Genomic DNA, 19,284 nt, shown 5'->3' with positions numbered 1-19,284 from the left:
CTGTTGTAGCGAACCAGGGACGCAGGCAATGCTATGATAGCTGTGGATGTGTGGAGGGCATCAGCATGATATAACAAGGGAAAGTCACAATCACATATTGAGTTTTGCGACTGTTTGTTAGGTGGTTTGTTTTTATTATCATTATTATAGTCTTTGATATGTATGAACCACGTGCTCTGCATTGCTGAACAGGCCCATACACACTGGGCGACTTTGAGCTGAAAGTCGCTCAAAACAGGAGGTTTGAGCGGCTTTCAGCTCAAAGCCGCCCAGTGTGTATGGCCCGGCGATGAGCGGTGAGTGCTGCTGCGCGCCCCTGCAACATGGTGGTTATACCACCAGCAAGATGAGCTGCTTTCAGGACGGCTTTGCATAGCGCTCCCCTATGCAACACCGCCCCCCCTCCATCGGCGCCGGGCAGGGGGAAAGCCGCTCAGTGTGTATGCAGTACAGTGTATAGGACATCACACAAAGTAGCCAAAATAATTGCAGATGGGAAAGCTCTGCTGGTGATAGTGCAATCTCACAATGAACCAGCAGGTGGCTAGATGGATGGTAGGTAAATGAATGTATGGTGGATGAGAACCCTATTGTTTATGCCAGCGGGTACCACTGGCGCACCTAACATGTTTGTCACCCGAGAAAGGAACTTTATTGTGTTGCATACAACAGCAGACAGTATTATTACTATTACGTTATGTATATAGCACACACATATTCTGCAGCACTTTATACAGAACATTTGAACATTCCAATCAGTTCCTGCCCCAGTGGAGTTTACAATCTATGGGGGGTTATTCTAATTTAATGGGTACCCCAGGGCGTTCACAAGGAGGACCTTTTTTTTTTATTGCACATGTGCAGAAGCAGGGTGCGAGCGGGCATGGCGAACTACATGTTCGCTGCTTGCACCTAGAAGTGTGGGCGGGGGGCGGCAGTGGGGGGCACAGCCCATGGGAACGTTCCCATGCAAACCGCCTGCTGACGCAGGTGGCGGACAGCTGACGTCAGCTGATGTCAGCTGCCCGCTTCTCGCACAGGACGCTCACAGATCTGAGATACCCTAGAGGTGCCTCAGATCTGTGAGCGCTGGAGAAATCATTTGAGGGTCACCAACTGTCGAATGATTTCTCCCCCGCTCCCAAGGAGGGGATGGCCATCCCTGCGAAATTTACAGTATTGCATGTTTACCAGAATAATGTCCTTTTATTCCCTACCACATGTACACGCACACACAGACATTCCAGGTTTTTTTTGTTGGGAGCCAATTAACCTACCAGTCTATTTTTGGATTGTGGGAGGAAACGGAGTACCCAGAGGAAACCCACGCAAGCATGGGTAGAATATACCAACTCCACACAGTGAGTGCCAGGCAAAACTACTCACCGTACTGACAGTTCACAAATCCTGCTTGTATTCCACGCGCCAGGCAGTGCAAGGTCTGCTGCTTTAGCAGTCCAGGCACACACACTAATTTCCCCTGTTTTAATACATCTCTTATGAAACGATATAATATGGTCATGTTGTGGTGTACGTGTGGGTTTCATTTCTTTATTGACATCAAATCCCGGACTTAGCAATATTTGCGAGGATATAAAAACAGGTTTATTGTAAAGTGCGCCCTTTAAAAGAAAAGATCAAGGATTACCGTGTTCCAGCGAGCGGAGATATCATCCTGATGGGGCTGGTTTGATTTGTAGATGTTGTAAACATGGGGACGCCTTGTTCTCTAGATTGATCTCGCTAGGTTAGTACGCCATGGTCAAATCTTTCAATGGAATTTATATTGAAATTCAGCTTATTTAAGAAAGAGAAAAAAAAATAAAGTTTTTCTATGCAGCATTTTTTTTTTTGCTGATTAACACAAGGAATACACAATGCCCAAGATATATTATTAACAAGTTACATTGGAGGCCTGATTCTAGTTTGCAGGGGATTCGCAGCTTGCTGAGCACCATAGAGGCCGCCCCGCCAAATACCCGCCCAGAAAGGAGACTCTGCAGCTTTCCTGGGGGCGCCGCCATACCTGTTAATGCCGTGATTTGCGGCTCTTCAGGGAGGGGGTGGTACTTAATGATGCAATTTGTGTAATTTTAGCCCCTCCCCCTCATCAAAGAGCTGTGAATGCAGGTATGTGAGCAGCAGAGGGAGGGGGTGCAGGGGCTGATGCAGGGGCCTCACTAAATGTGGAGGGCTTGCCCATTCTTATGGGGGCCATGAGGGGAACATAATTTCTGGACCCTCTCGGCCATTCCGGGAGGGAAGGTAAAGTATGTACTCTTTGGGCGAAGGAAACCAGCAAAGTGGAAATGGCGAGTGAACGGGAGGGAGTTGAATACTCTGATGGCGCCATCAGAGCATTGAATACCCCTCCATATCGGAGAGTGGGTAGGGAAATTTCCAGAACACCAGTATATCGGGGTTCGCTGCATTGCCAAAATTGCCTATAAGCAGTTTTATTGTCCATTCCAAAGAGGGTTTTCGAGTAGAAGTCTCCAAGAGTAAGCTAAGAAGTGGAGACCACACCAGTCCAGAAGTGAGCAATGAAGGGATAATCATACAAAGGTGCCGATTTAACAATGAGTGATAGTCTTGTTATCACTTGTTATAAATTATAGTGTTCCAGCCAATCAACTCCTAACTCTCATGTGCTTGAAAAATGACATTAGCTGATTGGCTGGAGCACCATTTATCATTCGCATACCTCCCAACTGTCCCGCTTTTCACGAGAACGTCATGGTTTTTTGGGGTGACCCTCTTTCCAACCCTTCAATGTTGGGAGCTATGCTTTCGTAATGAGTTATAACAAGAATACCACTCATTGATAAATCTGCCCCTACAGTATATGTGAATTAAAGCGCCATGGCATTAGAAGAGTAGAACGTTTTTGAAGGAGTGATAGGTGTCTACTCTAATTGGATAACAATTACTACTGTGTCTCCAATACTGTAACAGGAGACAGTTGTATAGGAATATCGTACACCAATCTGTTTCCGAAACAAAAAGATTCAGGCCTCTTTCCCAGGCTCTAGTATAAGGATCTCCAGTTCTTTTACAGTTAATATTTTTGTTTTTTGAATGGAAGCGCATTAGCTTGTTGTTTTATTTGCTTTTTGGGTTTATTTTTTTTATTAGTCTTTGATCATATGGGCTCATTTTATAGCCACTGTCCAGCCAGCTTGATTCACAGCCTCTCTAATGTTTTTGCCCACATTTTAGACATTCATTTCTTAGTTTAATTGGTGGTGACAAATGTCACTGCCCCCGTTTCTAGTTTGGTGCGATAAATTGATGAAATTCTGCCCTTTTTTCCATAGAATATTTAATTAAAGGCAGGAAATGCCTTGTCGGAAGCGTGAAAGCACACGGGGCAAATATTACAGTGATGTTTATTTTAGCATGAGAAACCCACACATAAGGCTGTCTTCTCTGCTGTACGTTTATCATACATGGGGAACAGCCTTTGTTATATGGGCTGTGTAGTATGCACGCAGTGTCTCAGATGTAAGCCATGCTCAGTATAAGGCTTTTGCGCAGAACGCAATTTAAAGGTAATCCGAGCAAAAACAGTCGCATCCCAATATTTACTGTATACATGCGCTGTTGGGAATGTGTATGGAATATGGGAAAGTATATGTTGCATTGATTTACTCTGTTAGGCACTACAGAACCCTTACGGCACTGTATATATAAATAATAATAATAATAATAATAATATGAAACAATAGTTTTTGGATATTTTTTTTTAATCCACCTTTTTTTTTTCAGATACAGAATGCCAATGATGTTCTAATATCCCCCCTAGAGAAGTTCCGTAAAGAACAGATTGGTGCGGCAAAAGTAAGTAGTTAGTAATACTTATGTTTATTAACATTTATTGCAACTTATTTATATAGAGCACAAATGTTCCACAGCGCTCAACAGAGAATAATTGGGCAATCACATGATTCACCGAACCGCTGGAGCTTACACTCTGTATTACTTATCACACGTACACTCCTACACACTAATTTTTTGGAAGGGACTCAATAAACGCACCAGTAACAGTGGAGAGGGCCTGTATACAGTCTCCAACTTGGCTCCTCCTCTCCCTCTTATTGGCAGCCGGACAGCACAGTCAGTGACACTCTGAGTGATGGTGCCGAGTGCTTGTAGACCCTGCAGCTGTGCTAGAGTCTACAAAGTATGCACAGGACTTCAGAAAAATAACACGGTGGCCATTGTCCTGGAGATTCCCGTATTACGCATTCACAAAACTGGGAAAATTCGGGCCCATGCTATTTTTCCAGGAAGTTTGCAGGGCTTCCTTAGCAAACACTGGACTGTGTGAGTACTAAAGACAGGGATGCATCATATACAGTGTGGATTTATACCGGTTTTCTTGTGTAGACGGCACCTGTTGTAAATACACCACTGTTACCAGTATATTTGGGTAGAAACTGGAGTGACCAGAGGAAACTCACACAATTACAGGGATAATAATATACAGTTAGGGCCATGGTGGGTATGGAAACCTACTCATCCTAGTGGAATTGAGGGAGGAGTTACATTTTTGATAACTCAGTTTTGACAGATATGATGCCAAAGGACTGGAGAATAGCAGAAGTAGTACCAATATTCAAAAAAGGAAAAAGAGATGACCCAGCTAATTTTAGACCTGTGAGCTTAACATCAATAGTGGGGAAATTATTTGAGGGAATTCTAAGAGATGGTATCCAAAAACATTTAGAGTTGCATAGTATAGTCTACATAAGTATAATTGAACGATGTTTGTGTGTGTGTGTGTGTGTGTGTGTGTGTGTGTATGGATGTTCCACGATAACTTTTGAATGCTTTAACTAACCGTCTTCAAACTTTGCACCCTACCTTATCATCTTAAGGGACGATCTAATTTCAAAGATGGGTTTAATCGGACGAGTTCTTAAGGGTGTTGTCATAAGGGTCCATGCTGTTTCTGTTGTTTTCATGCATTGTGCTATGTCCTTGGAAAATTTATGACTTTCTGAATACAACACAATAAACAGACTCTTGTAAGTGGACCCTTAAAGGCCTATAAGGGTCCATTTAAATGAAAAACATTTTCACTTTACCAAACTTTAGACAGACTGAAATTAATAAGCGACTCATTGGCAGAGTCGTCTGTGAATTAAACACTGTAGATATTGTTGTGAAATCCATATGAGATGGACCCCCAGTCAGTTCTTATTTTTCTTGATTGTTTGCTTATTCATTGAGGGTTCTCTGGATCTACTGTACCTGCTGCTGATCTTCTGTTAGTTGGAGACTTGCTCTGGCTGCTGCAGCAGCTTCTTCTCCGCTGCGGTTGGGAAGGAAAGGTGGATAATTGGAGACTTACTCTGGCTGCTGCAGCAGCTTCTGCCCTGCTGTGGCTGGGAAGGGTAGGCAGACAGTTAAAGACTTGCTCTGGCTGCTGCAGCAATTTCTGCTCTGCTGTGTTTGGTTAGGGTAGGTAGATAGTTGGAGACTTGATCTGGCTGCTGCAGCATCTTCTGTCCTGCTGTGATTGGGAAGGGAAGGTGGATAGTTGGAGACTTGCTCTGGCTGCTGCAGCAACTTCTGCTCTGCTGTGTTTGGAAAGGGAAGGTGGATAGTTGGAGACTTGCTCTGGCTGCTGCAGCAGCTTTTGCCCTGCTGTAGTTGGGAATGGTAGGTGAATAGTTGGAGACTTGCTGTGCCTGCTACAGCAGCTTATACTCTGCTGTGGTTGTGTAGCGTAGGAGACCTGCTCTGGCTGCTGAAGCAGATTTTGCCCTGCTGTGGTTGGGAATGGTAGGTGGAACAAGAATTACATAAACATAAACTTTCACCCAAAAGACTAGTCAGTAATAACCAACATGGGTTTGTAAAAAAAAAAAAACCTAGGTAACGGAAATATGGTAGATGTGGTCTTCTTGAATTTTGCTAAGGCTTTTGATACTGTGCCACATAAGAGGTCGATCAATAAAATGGAGGTCAAAATGTGAAGCTGGATAAGAAACTGGCTGCAGGATAGAGAACAGAGAGTGGCTGTAAACGGTGCAGTCTTAGGTTGGATACCAGTATTAAGTGGAGTACCACAAGGTTCGGAGCTAGGGCCTCTTTTATTTAACATAATTATTAATGCTATATAGAAGGGGATACTCTGCAATGTATTCATCTTTGCAGATGACACAAAACTGTGCAAAGATGTCTCCATGCTACAGAGGGATCTAAATAAACTAGATGAGTGGACAAATACATGTAAAATGAGGTTCATTGTCAATAAATGTAAGGTTATGCATCTTGGGAGACACAACCGGTGTTATGATTCTGGGTGTGAACCCAGCAGCTGTGACCACTGTTTAGGATGGCCACAGGGAGTCCTACACTATCCCTGTCGGTCCTCCCCAAAGAATGACCAGTACTTGCAGATGCTAAGGCTTCACCTATAATCGCCACGTTTGGAGGGGCGAATTAAGTGCGCCCCAACTGCGGTGCAACCAGGTCTTACTGTCTAGAAAGTACTGGCGATTCTTCAGGAGAAATCAAAATGTAAAACTGGCTAACTGGGCCTAACTGAGGATGACACTAGCTAATGGCTCTTTAGCCAATACCGGAGGAAACTAGAACAAGTAGGCGTCCACGTCGCAAACCAAATGTGACCTTGTCGCAGGCATAAAAAAAATAGACACCACACGAAAGCACAATATTACACAACACAAATACAATGCAACCCACACAGAAGAACTGAAAGTACAGAACACAGGAACTAACCCCGTTGGGGTAAATGGGACCCTGCGGCACATGCCGAACAAACCAGGGCCAGAACATGCAACCAAGTCAAGTTTAAGGATAGCACTGACCACAGAGTTGCAATAACAAATATAAAGGAGTTAACACCTGGGCTCCAAAATGGAGCGCTTACAGTTTACCAGAATTGACACAGGAGGGCATCAGGAGTCCCCTGGAGCAAATGAACAGGAACAGCCAGGAACAGCAGAATGGAGAAGTGAGGACGGCAGGAGACCTGCAGGAAGCAAGAACTATCACTGGTGGGGCTGTGCTGGACTGAATCCCTTAAAAGGGATCATGTGACCAATCACCTGGGAAAGGTCCAGCCCCCTGGACCTAATGCTGCCAGCTGAGACCAAGATAACAAGCTAATAATAGGACAGTCTTGTGCATAGAGCAACACACACAGAATTAAGTTGCAAAGGCACAGACTCACCACCGGAGGCCACCAGAGAGTCCATTACTAGAAACAGACTCTTGAAAAGTTCACAGAAACTGACAAGACTTATCAAAGGAGGCATGAGATATTGTGGTGGCTCATGACAACCGGTGTGCTAGTTATAAGCTAAATAGGGTGCTATTAAAAAAAATCAGAATTGGAAAAGGACCTACTGTAGAAATCCAAATTGACAACAAACTGGGGTGAACATCATAGAACTGGAAAACGTCCATAGAAGAGCAACCAAGCTAATAAAAGGGATGGAGAATTTAAGCTATGAAGACAGACTGGACAAACTGGGATTGTTTACTCTAGAAAAAAGACGTTTAAGAGTAGACATGCTTAACATGTACAAATATATCAGTGGCCAATATAACGACCTGTCAGGCTCCCTTTTTTACTTTAAGTAAGGACTCAAGGACACACGGGCATGTGTTTAGTCTAGAAGAAAGAAGATTTCGTACCCTTAGAAGGAAAGGCTTTTTTACGGTCAGGGAAGATAAACTATGCAACTCGATTCCTCGATAGATGGTGTCGGGAAACACCATGAATACATTTAAAATAAGGTTGGATAAACATTTATTGGTTAAAAACATCCAGGATTAGAACCAACAACCATAATTTGTCCAAAGTTAAACCCAAATGCACAATTGAAAAAGGGATATAGCAAATAGACCGTACCCTTTAACTAAAGGTTAAACTTGATTGATGTATGTTACTACTTTGTAACTATGAAACCCATGACACAAAGGGCCCAATTCAGTACCGCTTGCTGCTTAGCGAGCATCTTAACAGCACCCGGCCAAATGGCAGCTGTTTGAATGGTAATTTATCTCCATTCACTTTATCGCTCGCCAAGACCCCATAGTCCATTATGGAATCTAAAACTGAATTAATCTGTTATACCCCTTTTTTCAAAACCCAGGATTTCATGTCAGTGGAAAAGGAATATTAGAAAGATAGAATGGCAGTGTATTGTAAGGACACTCATTTACCTGCCTTGGCCTGGATAACAATATTCCCTACTTAACAGGACACCAAATCCCTATAATACCCATTTTATGCCGCAAATCCCCGGTACTTCGGCGAGTCAGACCCGGGTCTTCTACCCAGGTCTTGACCTAGGTAGAACATGGCTAGGACCTGGGTAGAGGGCGGTGTAAATGGGTACGCCGGGTCATTCGACCGGTTCCCATTTACATCAATGGGGGACGTGTGGACTGGGGGGCACAAACAGCCTGCGCTGCTGTCTGTTATACTCTGCAGACAGCAGCGGCGGTAGCGGAGTAGGTGAACAGATGCCTGTGTGCGGCATCCATTCACCTCCCGGACAACGGTAGCTTACCTTGGTGCTGGGCTGCCCCCAGCATGGCGATCGGTGTTCCCGGCGGGGATCACTGCAGTCCCGGCGCTTGGAGATGATGTTATCTCCAAACGCCTCCATCTACACCGCAGTTTAAACAGTGTAAATCCCGAATCCGACCCGGCTTAGATCCTTCTTCCAAATGCCGGGGCGGATCCGGGATTTTTGGTGTAAAAGGGGTATAACTTACATGCTTTGTATCTGTGGCTAAGTAAAACAACTATTTAAATGAATTTGTGTCATCAGATGCTATTGGCTGCTGTTCAGCATTTCTGTCCCACTCTGGGAATCACCTGGGTGAGCTGTACAGTGTCCTCGCAGCGCAGCATTTGGCAGTGTCACAGAGGTAATGCAGCAGAACAGATTTATAAATGCTCTTTACACTATCTAGAAATAATAAAGGCTGTTTGGATTTTTCCCATCATAACTCAGGTCCCTTTCTGCGGCGTTATTTAATGTTACTGCAAAACACAATTATTTGATGATATGATTGTGAACTTAGAGATAAGTAGTTTAATCATTCCAGTCATCCCGGGAGTACTGCGCCGCTGAGCAGCCATACGGTAAATGTATATTTGTGTTACTGAGAATCTCCATCTTCTACACGCGTGTGCTACGTGATGAAGTGATAGCGTGATCTCAAGTCGCTATCGATGAGACAGACTGACAGGCCTGGAATAATATCGCTGACTTTCTCTAGTGGGAAAATAAATCATTAGCTGCTGTTATTTTATTGTCTTGGTTTTTTTTTTCTTCTGCGTTTCCCAGCTAATGTTTTTAAAGAGACAGGGCCGGATGTACTAAGCTTCAAAAAGTGATAAAATGGAGAGTGATAAACAACCAACCAATCAGCGACTACCTGTCATGTCACAGAATGTATTTTTAAAATGTCAGGCAGGAGCTGATTGGCTGGTTATTTTTCTCTCTCCATTGTATCGCTTTTGAAGCTTAGTGCATCTGGCACAGTGTCAGATGTACTAAGGGCTTAATTCAGGTTGGCTAAACGCTGCTCGCCACCCGGCTTTGTGCGGGCAAAAAGTGTACACTCTGTATTACAATATAGTAAAACTTGTACAAGCCAAAATCCCACCATACGTATGGTCCTGATTCACACCTGATCGCTGCTATGCAAATACGCACAGCGGCTGATTACCGATAGACTGTTGCTGACCATCGAATGATTTCTCTCCCGTTCGGAATAAAAGTCAGTCAATTATGACTTTTATTTGTGTGGTTTTTATGGGGACATCGATTGTTTTTCTTGGGATGTCCGTAAAACACTGGGCGATCCCCTGCGTGTCCCCGACCCTCCCCCCAAGCAGCGAGCTGGGGACGAATTTGATCGTAACAAGCAGTCCTGAATCGGCCCCTTAGTAACACTTGCAGGGGGGCAATTGCCAACCAATAAGCTCAAACTATCTGAATGTGAAACATTACTTTAAAGGTCAACTGTAAAGGGCCACACACACGGGGCGATTTACAGTAAGCCCCATTTCTAAGTGATCGGACTAGAACACTTAAGCTGGCCATACATCTACAGATCGATTGTCAGATCTGGCTGGTTAAAACAAAAACATGGTTATGGATGAGAGTAAATGACAGTTGACAATTTGCTTTGAAATGCATGAAAACTGCCAAACTGTCACTCATCCTTAACCAGGATTTTGTTCCAACCAGCCCAATCTGACAATCGATCTGTGGATGTATGGCCACCTTTAGAAATGAAGCCCAGATCGCTTGCGTATACATCCTATAGCAACGGCGATCCACCGTCCAGCGAGACGCCTTCGCCCGCAGAGATAGACCGTGAATGCACTGTTTGCCCTGCTAAGATCATAGGATTTTGCCTAGAAGCATAGGCAAATCATCATACCTGTGCGTGCAGGGCATGCTGGGACATACTGTACATGGCAGGGCATTGGCTGTCTGATCCTCACTGGGCACAAGCAGTGGCCCCGCTGTAGTTAGTGACATAGCAGGAACTACGGAGGGAACAGGCTGGTGGAAGGTTGCCTTATTTGGTCAGTGCAGCCTGTGGCCCACAGATGCTTATATTGATGAACGATGAGCTCATCTCTGCCTTGGCTTGAATCCTGAGTTTCCCCTCTGTCCAGTCTGTTAGACATTATTTTGTTCTTGTGTCCCTTGACCTTGGCGAGCATTCTCTGCAGATCAAAGGGAAAGCCTTTCACATTTATACACCGTGGAAAGAAACCCAAACCAGTTTTCCTTAATGGTGCGGTGTGTCTGGCGGAAACAATGGTCTGTGCGCATCTTATGCTCAGTAACTGGTACTTTGCAATGAACGCTTGAGGTATCCAGATGAAAGAATGAGACTTATTAGATATTAACGTTTACTGGAAACACTGATTAATACAATGCTACTTACATATGACATTGGCGACTCTTATATGCCAAACAGCCCGTAACTGACATTTTTAACCCATTATGTAACATGGCAGTTAGGAGCTAATTGGCTGGTACTTTACCTCTCTACAATTTATCTCTCTACAATACTTAGTACATAGGGAGAGATTCTGTAAAGCAAGAATGCAGTAAAAACCCCGTTATCTGGCGGGTTTTCGCTGCGAGGGGTATCACCGGCAAAAGTTGGCGATACCCCATATAAGCCTATGTGCTTCTTAATGAGACCCACACCGCCCCAAACGGACCCCCGCCACCTCGCGCCGACCCCCCCCCTCACCTGCTGTGTCCATGTAGCACAGCGGTGTGCTGCCTGGACCTGTGACCTCCTCCCTGCACTGTATCCTCTTCCCGATGCAGGGAGGAGGAGGAGAGGCCAGCCGGCAGCAGCAGCCCCGGGTAAGGGAGGGGGGGACCCGCAGCACATCGCCGGCAAGACAATTAGGTCTGCGGTAGCCGGCGATGTGCGGCGGAGCTGGGGTGCGGATGTTACGCATCCCACTCAGAGACCCCTAAGTGACTATAGGCCTGATTTAGACATGGACCATATGCCAACGTTTGTGCAGTTCAGCTATCTTTCTTGTACTGCGGTTGCGTCACAATAGATAACCTGCACTGGTTGCAGTGAGAGTTTGGGCGCAGAGATATTGGAGGTCAGAGTGTTTTATGGGAGGTGGCTAGTGAAATGTGGGAGTGTCGTTAGCGTTTTGTGGGCATGGCGCTACCAGCAACTGTGTTCTTGTAAGCGGTTGCTTGGGTCCCCATGGGGTTGCTTAACAGTTGGATGATGCGACCGATGTGTGGCGGATTAGAGATACTGATGGTGGGCATCCCTGTACCAATGACATTACCTTTTGCATTAGCATATTACAGTACCGCTGTCTACAGAGAGGCAGTTGTGCCGGGATTACCTTTCAATTCAGCTCTATGGGAGAGATGTATGAAACATTGGACAAGTGGAGGTGTTGCCAGTGGTGCAAGTAGAAAAAATGTTTTAGTGGTACTGTGCTGCGCGGCGAAGGCGTGCGCCGAAAATGGGCGTGGTTAGGGGCGTGGTCATATGACATGAGGGGGAGTGGCTACATGACAACTTTAGAACAAGATGACATTTCTGTTTGGACTTGTGCATTGCATCCTGCACAAAAAATGTAGGGGCCAGGATCAAAGTGCAGGAGCCAGATAAACTACAAACAGGGATATTGCACGCCGAAGGCGTGTGGCCAAAATTTACACAGTAATGCCTGTTACGCGTCACACACCCAAAACATATGACCCATGCCATAATGCCCGTTACACATTATGCCCTACACCATAATGCTCATTGCACCGCTGCCGCACAACTGATGCCCATTACTTATATGCCCCCACAGTGCCAGATATGCCCCCAGTGCCAGATATGCCCCCACAGTGCCACACATATGCCCCCACAGTGCCAAGTATGCCCCCACAGCCACACATATACCCCCACAGTGCTAGGTATGCCCCCAGTGCCACACATATGCCCCCAGTGCCACACATATGCCCCCACAGTACGTACCACACATAAGACCCCAGTGCCGGGTCTCTGAGGTCTCCTCTCCCCCTTCCAGTCACCCGCCACCGCTACCTGCTTCTCTTCGGAGGAGAGCGCATCGCGCGTCTCTCCTTCACTGTGTAACTGGGCCGTCAGCCAATCATATCATGGGCTGGCTGCTGATTGGCTGACTGGATTTACAATGTCCATATTACTACTGCCACCAACAATTGGGTCCAAAAAGGAATAACAATTCATTGTCATTACAGTCATTGTTTTGCCATAACAATACTGCTTACTCAGTAATATCAAGACGCTGCCGGGCAGAGACAGGGGGTAGGGGTGAGATCATGGAAGAGAGAACTAGAAAGGGGAGAGCCAACGGGACAGGGAGAGCTAGTAAGTGGATTCTAGCAATGTCGGGCAAAACAGTACTGTGAGAAAAACATATTACTTACCTTAGTCCTACGCAGTGTTGCCTGGTTTCATGGAGCGTTCATCATCATACAGGAGGCAGAGCTCTCTGGCAGCAGGACTCCAATTAGTTTCTTCATTTAAAGGAGAAAAATAACATGAATGCTAATCACCAGTAATGGGGGGGGGAGGGCTAAAGAGAGGGGGGACAGAGGGCAAGAGGGGGTGAGGTGAGAGCAGGGTCATCTTAACAGCATTATGGGCCTCCGGGCAAAGCAGTGCAGTGGGGCCCCTACGTACACAACTACTCACAGGAATGTAAAATCGGTAAAGTTTCAGGGGCACTAAAAAATTGCCAAGGGGTCCGGGGGGGGGGGGGGGGGGGGGGCGAGGCAAGAGCGTGAGGTGATGGGGAGAGATGAAAGGTGGTGAGCCAAGAGGGTGTGAGATGATGGGGTGACACGAAAGGTGGTGAGGTGACGGGGTGAGGCAAGAGGGTGTGAGGTGACAGGGTGAGGAGAGAGGGGGTGAGGTGAACGGGTGAGGTGATGGGGGAGAGGCAAGAGGGTATGGTGGTGGTGTGAGAATTGGGTGAGGTGACCAGGTGACGTGATGGGGGGGTGAGCAAGAGGTTGAGGTGATGGAGTGAGATGAAAGGTGATGAGGTAAGAGGGTGTGAGGTGACAGGGTGAGGAGAGAGGGGGTAAGGTGACTGGGTGAGCAGACAAGAGGGTGAGGTGATGGAGTGAGTCAAAAGGTGGTGAGGTGACGGGGAGGAGGGAGGGGGTGGGGTGACAGGGGGAGGAGAGAGGGGGGGTAAGGTGACAGGAGGGGGGGGAGTGACTGGGTGAGCTGATGGGGGGCCAGGGGGAGTGAGGTGACGGGGGGGGGCAGGGGGAGTGAGGTGATGGGGAAACAAGCTGACAGGACAAGGGCTGAAGTGATGGGGGGGGGGGGGGGGGTTGAGGAGGGCCGGGGAGGTGATGGGGGCAAGGTGACAGGGGCCGAGAGAGGGTGAGATGACTGGAGTGAGAGACGGCAAGATGGAAGGGTGGGAGGAAATGAGGGGCAAGCAGAGAAGGGGTGAGTAAAGTTTATGGGGGGCGAGGTAACAGGTGGAAGGAGAGGGTGGGGAGAGGAGACAGATCTCATTCTTATCTTACATCATCTGCAGGCCTCTCGTTCCCTGGCACCGGCCTTATGGTTTTCCTGCTCTCCGGCCTCCTGGTTCACCGTTGCTGCTGCTTGTCTAGGTCGTCGGCCACCAGCACCCATGCTGGCCGCTGCTGCTGCTTGTCTATGTCCCCTGACACCATCACCACTGCTGCTGTCCTCACTCCTCAGTCCCCGGCCGCCGCCGCTGCTGCTGTCAGTGTCAGTTAGTGTCAGTCAGTGCGGTGCTGCGCTGCCTGCCGGGGACCAGAGAGGAGGACGGAGCCGTGAGCTTCCACTCACGAGCTCCGCAAAGGACCATGGGAGGAGCTGCGTGCGGCCGCACATGCGCAGCAGCCCTCCCATGGCCATTTTGGATCTGGGCATTATTGGCATAATGCTGCGGCCGCTGACCGCTGAGATCGCGGTTTGCAGTCAGGAGGGGGTGCGGGGGGGAGAGCGGCCAATCCGCCCCTGACTGTGTGTGTGACTGGGCTGTCAGTCAATCATATCTCGCGGGCTGGCTCCTGATTGGCTGCCAGCCCGCGAGCTCTGATTGGCTGACAGCCCAGTCAGTGACATAGGGAAGGGAAGGAGTGACGCGCAATGCGCTCCCCTCCCCTCCCTTCAGAAAGAAATCAGCTGTGGCGGGGCGGCGGAGGCCACGCCCCCCCGCCACTTACATATGCGCGCATGCGCATTGAGCACTTGGGGGAAGTATTTGTTATGGCGGTACGGGGTACCGGCGCAATATGTTTTACCGGTACGCCGTACCACCCCGTACCGCCATACTTGCAGCCCTGGGTGTTGCCCATATCAACCAATCATATTCTAGATATTCCTTATCAAGTACATTCTATAAAATGATAGGTAAAAACTTTTTTTATGAGCAACTTCTCCACCTGTCCTATTCAGTATGCATGAGACATGTGTACGTCTTAAGGTGGCCATACACATGAAGATTTATCTTCAGATCTGGCTGGTTGGAACAAAAACATGGTTATGGATGAGAGCAAATGACAGTTGACCATTTGCTTGGAAATGCTGGAAACCTGACTGTCACTCAGATATTACCAGGTTTTTGTTCCAACCCGCCAGATCTAAAGATAAATCTGTAAGTGTATGGCCACCTGATACCACCTTGTACTCTTCCTGCCCTTCCCAATAACAATGATCTGCCTCTTTCTCCAATGTTAAATATTGCTACAGTTATTGGCTTTCTGATCCGGTGCCCTCCTAGGTATACTCGGGCAGAGGTCCCCACATAAATGGAAATAGAGGCGACACTCAGATAAATTGGATAAATAGGAGGGCAATGGATCAATGTTTCAAAGTTTTATTCACTTTGTCAGGACTTTAATACAATTAAACAGAGAAATTCCCAGTATCTACAACGAATGTATAGCCAGCCAGTGGAGGAGCTAGAGATTTCACTACATTGTGGTGATTGTTTTCTGAAGTAAGGAGGAATTACCTCAGCCCTTAAATCACTCCATTGATCCCGGTGAATTGTGAATATGGTCCGTATAGTTCTGGAGTTTTAAGGACCTCATTTACTCTGAAGACCTGGTTAAACAGGTCAAATCTGGATATTTTTAATGATATCCATATATTGATTTTATATCATTATCCCAAATTCTTCGCTGTACAGACCCCTTTATAAGATCTATTTTTGCCGGATTGGGATCATTTGGTCTACAGCATTATGGTCAACAGTCATTAGGTCGACACCATTAGGTCGACATGGGTCTAGGTCGACATGAAAAAAGGTCGACTTGGTTATAGGTCAAAAGGTCATTAGTTTGACAGGTCACCAGTTCGACAGGTCGCCAGTTCGACAGGTCATTAGTTCGACAATGTCTAGGTCGACAGTCAAAAGGTCGACATGGGGTTTTTCATTGTTTTTTTTACTTGAATGTCAACACAGTCGACTTGGACACAGTTTAAAGTGCACCGCATGCCCTCGCAACGCTCGCTTCACTCGCAATGCTTTGGGCACTATTTTATTTTCCCACCGCTCCCTAGTGGATGGTGGGGCATGAAATACCGCCTGCCGGCACATGTCGGCTCAAAAAAACAGTGGGAAAAAAACATGTCGACCTTTTGACTGTCGACACTGTCTAACTAATGACCTGTCGAACTAATGAGCTGTCCAACTAATGACCTTTCGACCTAGAACCATGTCGACAGAGACCCATGTCAACCTTTTCCAATGTCGACCTAATGGTGTTGACCTAATGACTGTCGACCATCATGCTGTAGACCAAATGAACGCATCCCATTTTTGCCATACCCCTGATGAAGTCATTCTGACGAAACACGTTGGACTGGTTTTAATAAAGAACTTCTTATCTAAACGGAGTTTTATTCTGGAAAGCAACAGAAGACAATTATATGAAGTGTGATTGGTGCATCACGTGGTTATAATTATATTGTTGGCTAGGTGGTACCAAGTCTAGCGCACTCCGATAATCCCCCCTTTTTTCCATATTCTTGTATCCAGCCTTTCTCTAACAGGAGAGCCTTATTGGAGTAGCAGCTTGTCAGTGTTAAACTTAGTGCATAACGGAGGCCATACTGTTTTATTTATATATATATATATTTATATATATATATATATATATATATATATTATATATATGTGTGTGTATGAGCTTTTGCCAGTCTGCTCCATTGACCTGCAGGTGACCTCCTGTAATCACTTTATTTCGCTCTGTAATGATTGTAAGATCGGAATCTTTAGGCAGATAATAATATGCAACTGAGATTATTTATTATAACCAGGATTCCGCTGCCTGGGGTTATCTCAGATTAATAAATAATCCATTGTGTATTACATGTAATGAAGCCGCGTCTATACCCCATTATCAGCTTTTAGACAGAATCCGATCTCCTGCCTTTGCGTTGGGTATATTGCAATTTCAAGTAATTGACTAAGTTTGCAAACAAGATTTCAAGGACTCAAGCAAATGTCAATAATAATTATTATCAAATAACACAATAGATGGGTATTTTTAGCCCCGATCTCTCAGCTCACTATCAGATGTACGCTCTGCAGGAAAGATTTCGTTTTTTTTTTTTTTAAATCCTGAACTCGGTGCCTGCAAAGCGCTTTCTGCGCTGGTTCTGCGTCAGATTAAAGATATGGATTATACTTGGCCATACGTGTTATTTTATGTATCACATAAATATAGCAGTCAAATGTATTGTCGACATTCCGACTGTTCCCTTAAAAGAACCATTTTAATGAGGGAGTATTTACCCTTTGAGCGCCAAGGGAATTTGTCAAAATAGGTGTTAAAATGACCAAGCAAACATTTTTATTCATCATAATGACCTGCAATGATTACCTTATATAGGAAATATATATATATATTTTTTTTTTACACAACATTTTTTTATTTGAATTTATATAACAAATGTGAGTGACGCAGGCATTTTTAGCAGATATTATGCACATCTCTAGGAGATGTTGTCACTCAAAGGGTTAATTATAGTCCGAATATCAGCCATTGATAGGTAGCAATCATTGATGGTTTGCCATCAGTGATCATTGGTTGCTCTATCGATGTTGGAAGCCATATCGATGTTGGAGTTGCACTAATGGGTTTTTTGGTGCAGGTCCTGAGCTCAGCCCTCCAGTGTGTGGCGCTTAGCCACGTCCTGCTTCCCTGATTGGCCTGCAGCAGTGATCTGTTACACAGTAGTTATACCCATCGATTGTCTCTCTATCAATAGTTTCCAACCATTGATAAAAACAACGTTATCGATGGATACCATCAGTGGGGATCTATTTTAATGGCCATTACCACGTAGTGACAGGAGAATACTCGGTGCTTTTGATAAACCGTCTGTGATACCAAACTGTAGGTAGAATTAGATCTTTAACTATCAGCATCTAATTGGCTTTCACTGTGGCAGACCCTGCGGTGGCTTGGGGGAGCGTCACCAATGGGGTCTGTGGTGGGCGCCGCTGGCTGAACTGACAGGCGACTTAGGCAGCAGTGAGCGCTGAGCTGGTCCTACTCCATGCATATCTAATGAGCAGGGACCCAGTGCAGTGCATATTGAATGAGCGGGTCCCCGCCCCATGCATATGAAATGAGCAGAACCCGCTCAGGCAGCGGCGCCCATAGTCCATCGCCTTGCCCCTTCTTCGGGGGGATTCTGAATTTTTTTGGGCAGGGGGGAGAAAAATTTTCGAGCTACGTCACTGCTTTCACTATGAGATCACAAAGTGCTAGCTTATCCCTGGTGATATTAGGGTGATTCAGAGGTGGCCGGTGTTTTCTGCTGTGATATTCTTGCGACAGCGGTTGCAGTGTGATTCTAGGCACAGCGTGATATAAAGGTTGCAGGCTTTTGGGGGCAGCGATGGGGGGTGTTGTGGAAAATAGAGCATGTTGCTGCAATACTGGGGGCATGCCAAAACCAGCATCTATATTTCGGGGAGCAGATTCCCTGTCCCCCGGCATCTTAGTTGCAGTGAATATATTGAGGAATAACCTTACAGGCTGTGAATTTGGGGATAAAACCAAAAACACAGTCAGCAGGAGCCCCAGCGCTCTTTAATATATCTCTAGTGGAATAAATTAGTAATGGCTGCTGCAGTACACACCTGTGGGGATTGCCTCTGCCCACAAAATTTAGTACTAAAGAGGAAAAAAAGGAAAGGAGGTGGTGTGCTCTGCGCTGCTAATTTATATAGGTCTATATATATGCAGGTAATTGATAACCAACGTGCAAAGATGAAGCGGACACACTGCTTTAGAAATGTATAAATTTTATAATTAAATTCATTTGGATAAAAAACAGACAGTTTATATATAAGAAAAGTAAAAAATCAAAATAAAGAAATATATAGTACACTATAAAGTTAATATACAATTTATAATTAACAATCCTAATTTAGGATAAAAGCTAGGCGTTAGTGGCTTAGGGGTGCACCGCTGTAGATAGGTTTTAAACGTAGTTTGGGGTTGAGTGGTAAATGCTGTTTATAATACTGTTGGGATGATGGTTAGTAAAGCTCAGTCCAATGCAGGTTATTGTAATGAAGATGAAATAGGCAGTAGTCAACAGTCATTTATGCCAATGAAATGAACACAGTAAAAGTCAGAAGCGCCTCAATTCCACATTAATATATGTATCAGTGACAGTCTGATACGCAGCACTTAAACGCAGGGGATTTTAAGTTGGTTATCTCAC

The 19,284-nt window shown here is 45.7% G+C and overlaps 1 protein-coding gene across 1 annotated transcript in view; it reads left to right on the top strand.

The window, feature by feature from the left end:
- Positions 1-19,284, top strand: part of ARHGAP42 (Rho GTPase activating protein 42) — a 285,026-nt gene that overhangs the window by 136,990 nt on the left and 128,752 nt on the right. Inside the window, exon 5 of the mRNA XM_083170082.1 lies at positions 3,769-3,840. Within this exon, the coding sequence (XP_083026208.1) occupies positions 3,769-3,840 (72 nt within the window). The remainder of the gene's footprint in view (positions 1-3,768; positions 3,841-19,284) is intronic.

The sequence above is a fragment of the Crinia signifera genome, chromosome 2, assembly GCF_055691185.1.
Source record: "Crinia signifera chromosome 2, ASM5569118v1, whole genome shotgun sequence".
Classification (NCBI taxonomy): Eukaryota; Metazoa; Chordata; class Amphibia; order Anura; family Myobatrachidae; genus Crinia; species Crinia signifera.
Note: the sequence above shows the minus strand (reverse complement) of the source record. Positions and strands in the feature narration are given on the sequence as shown.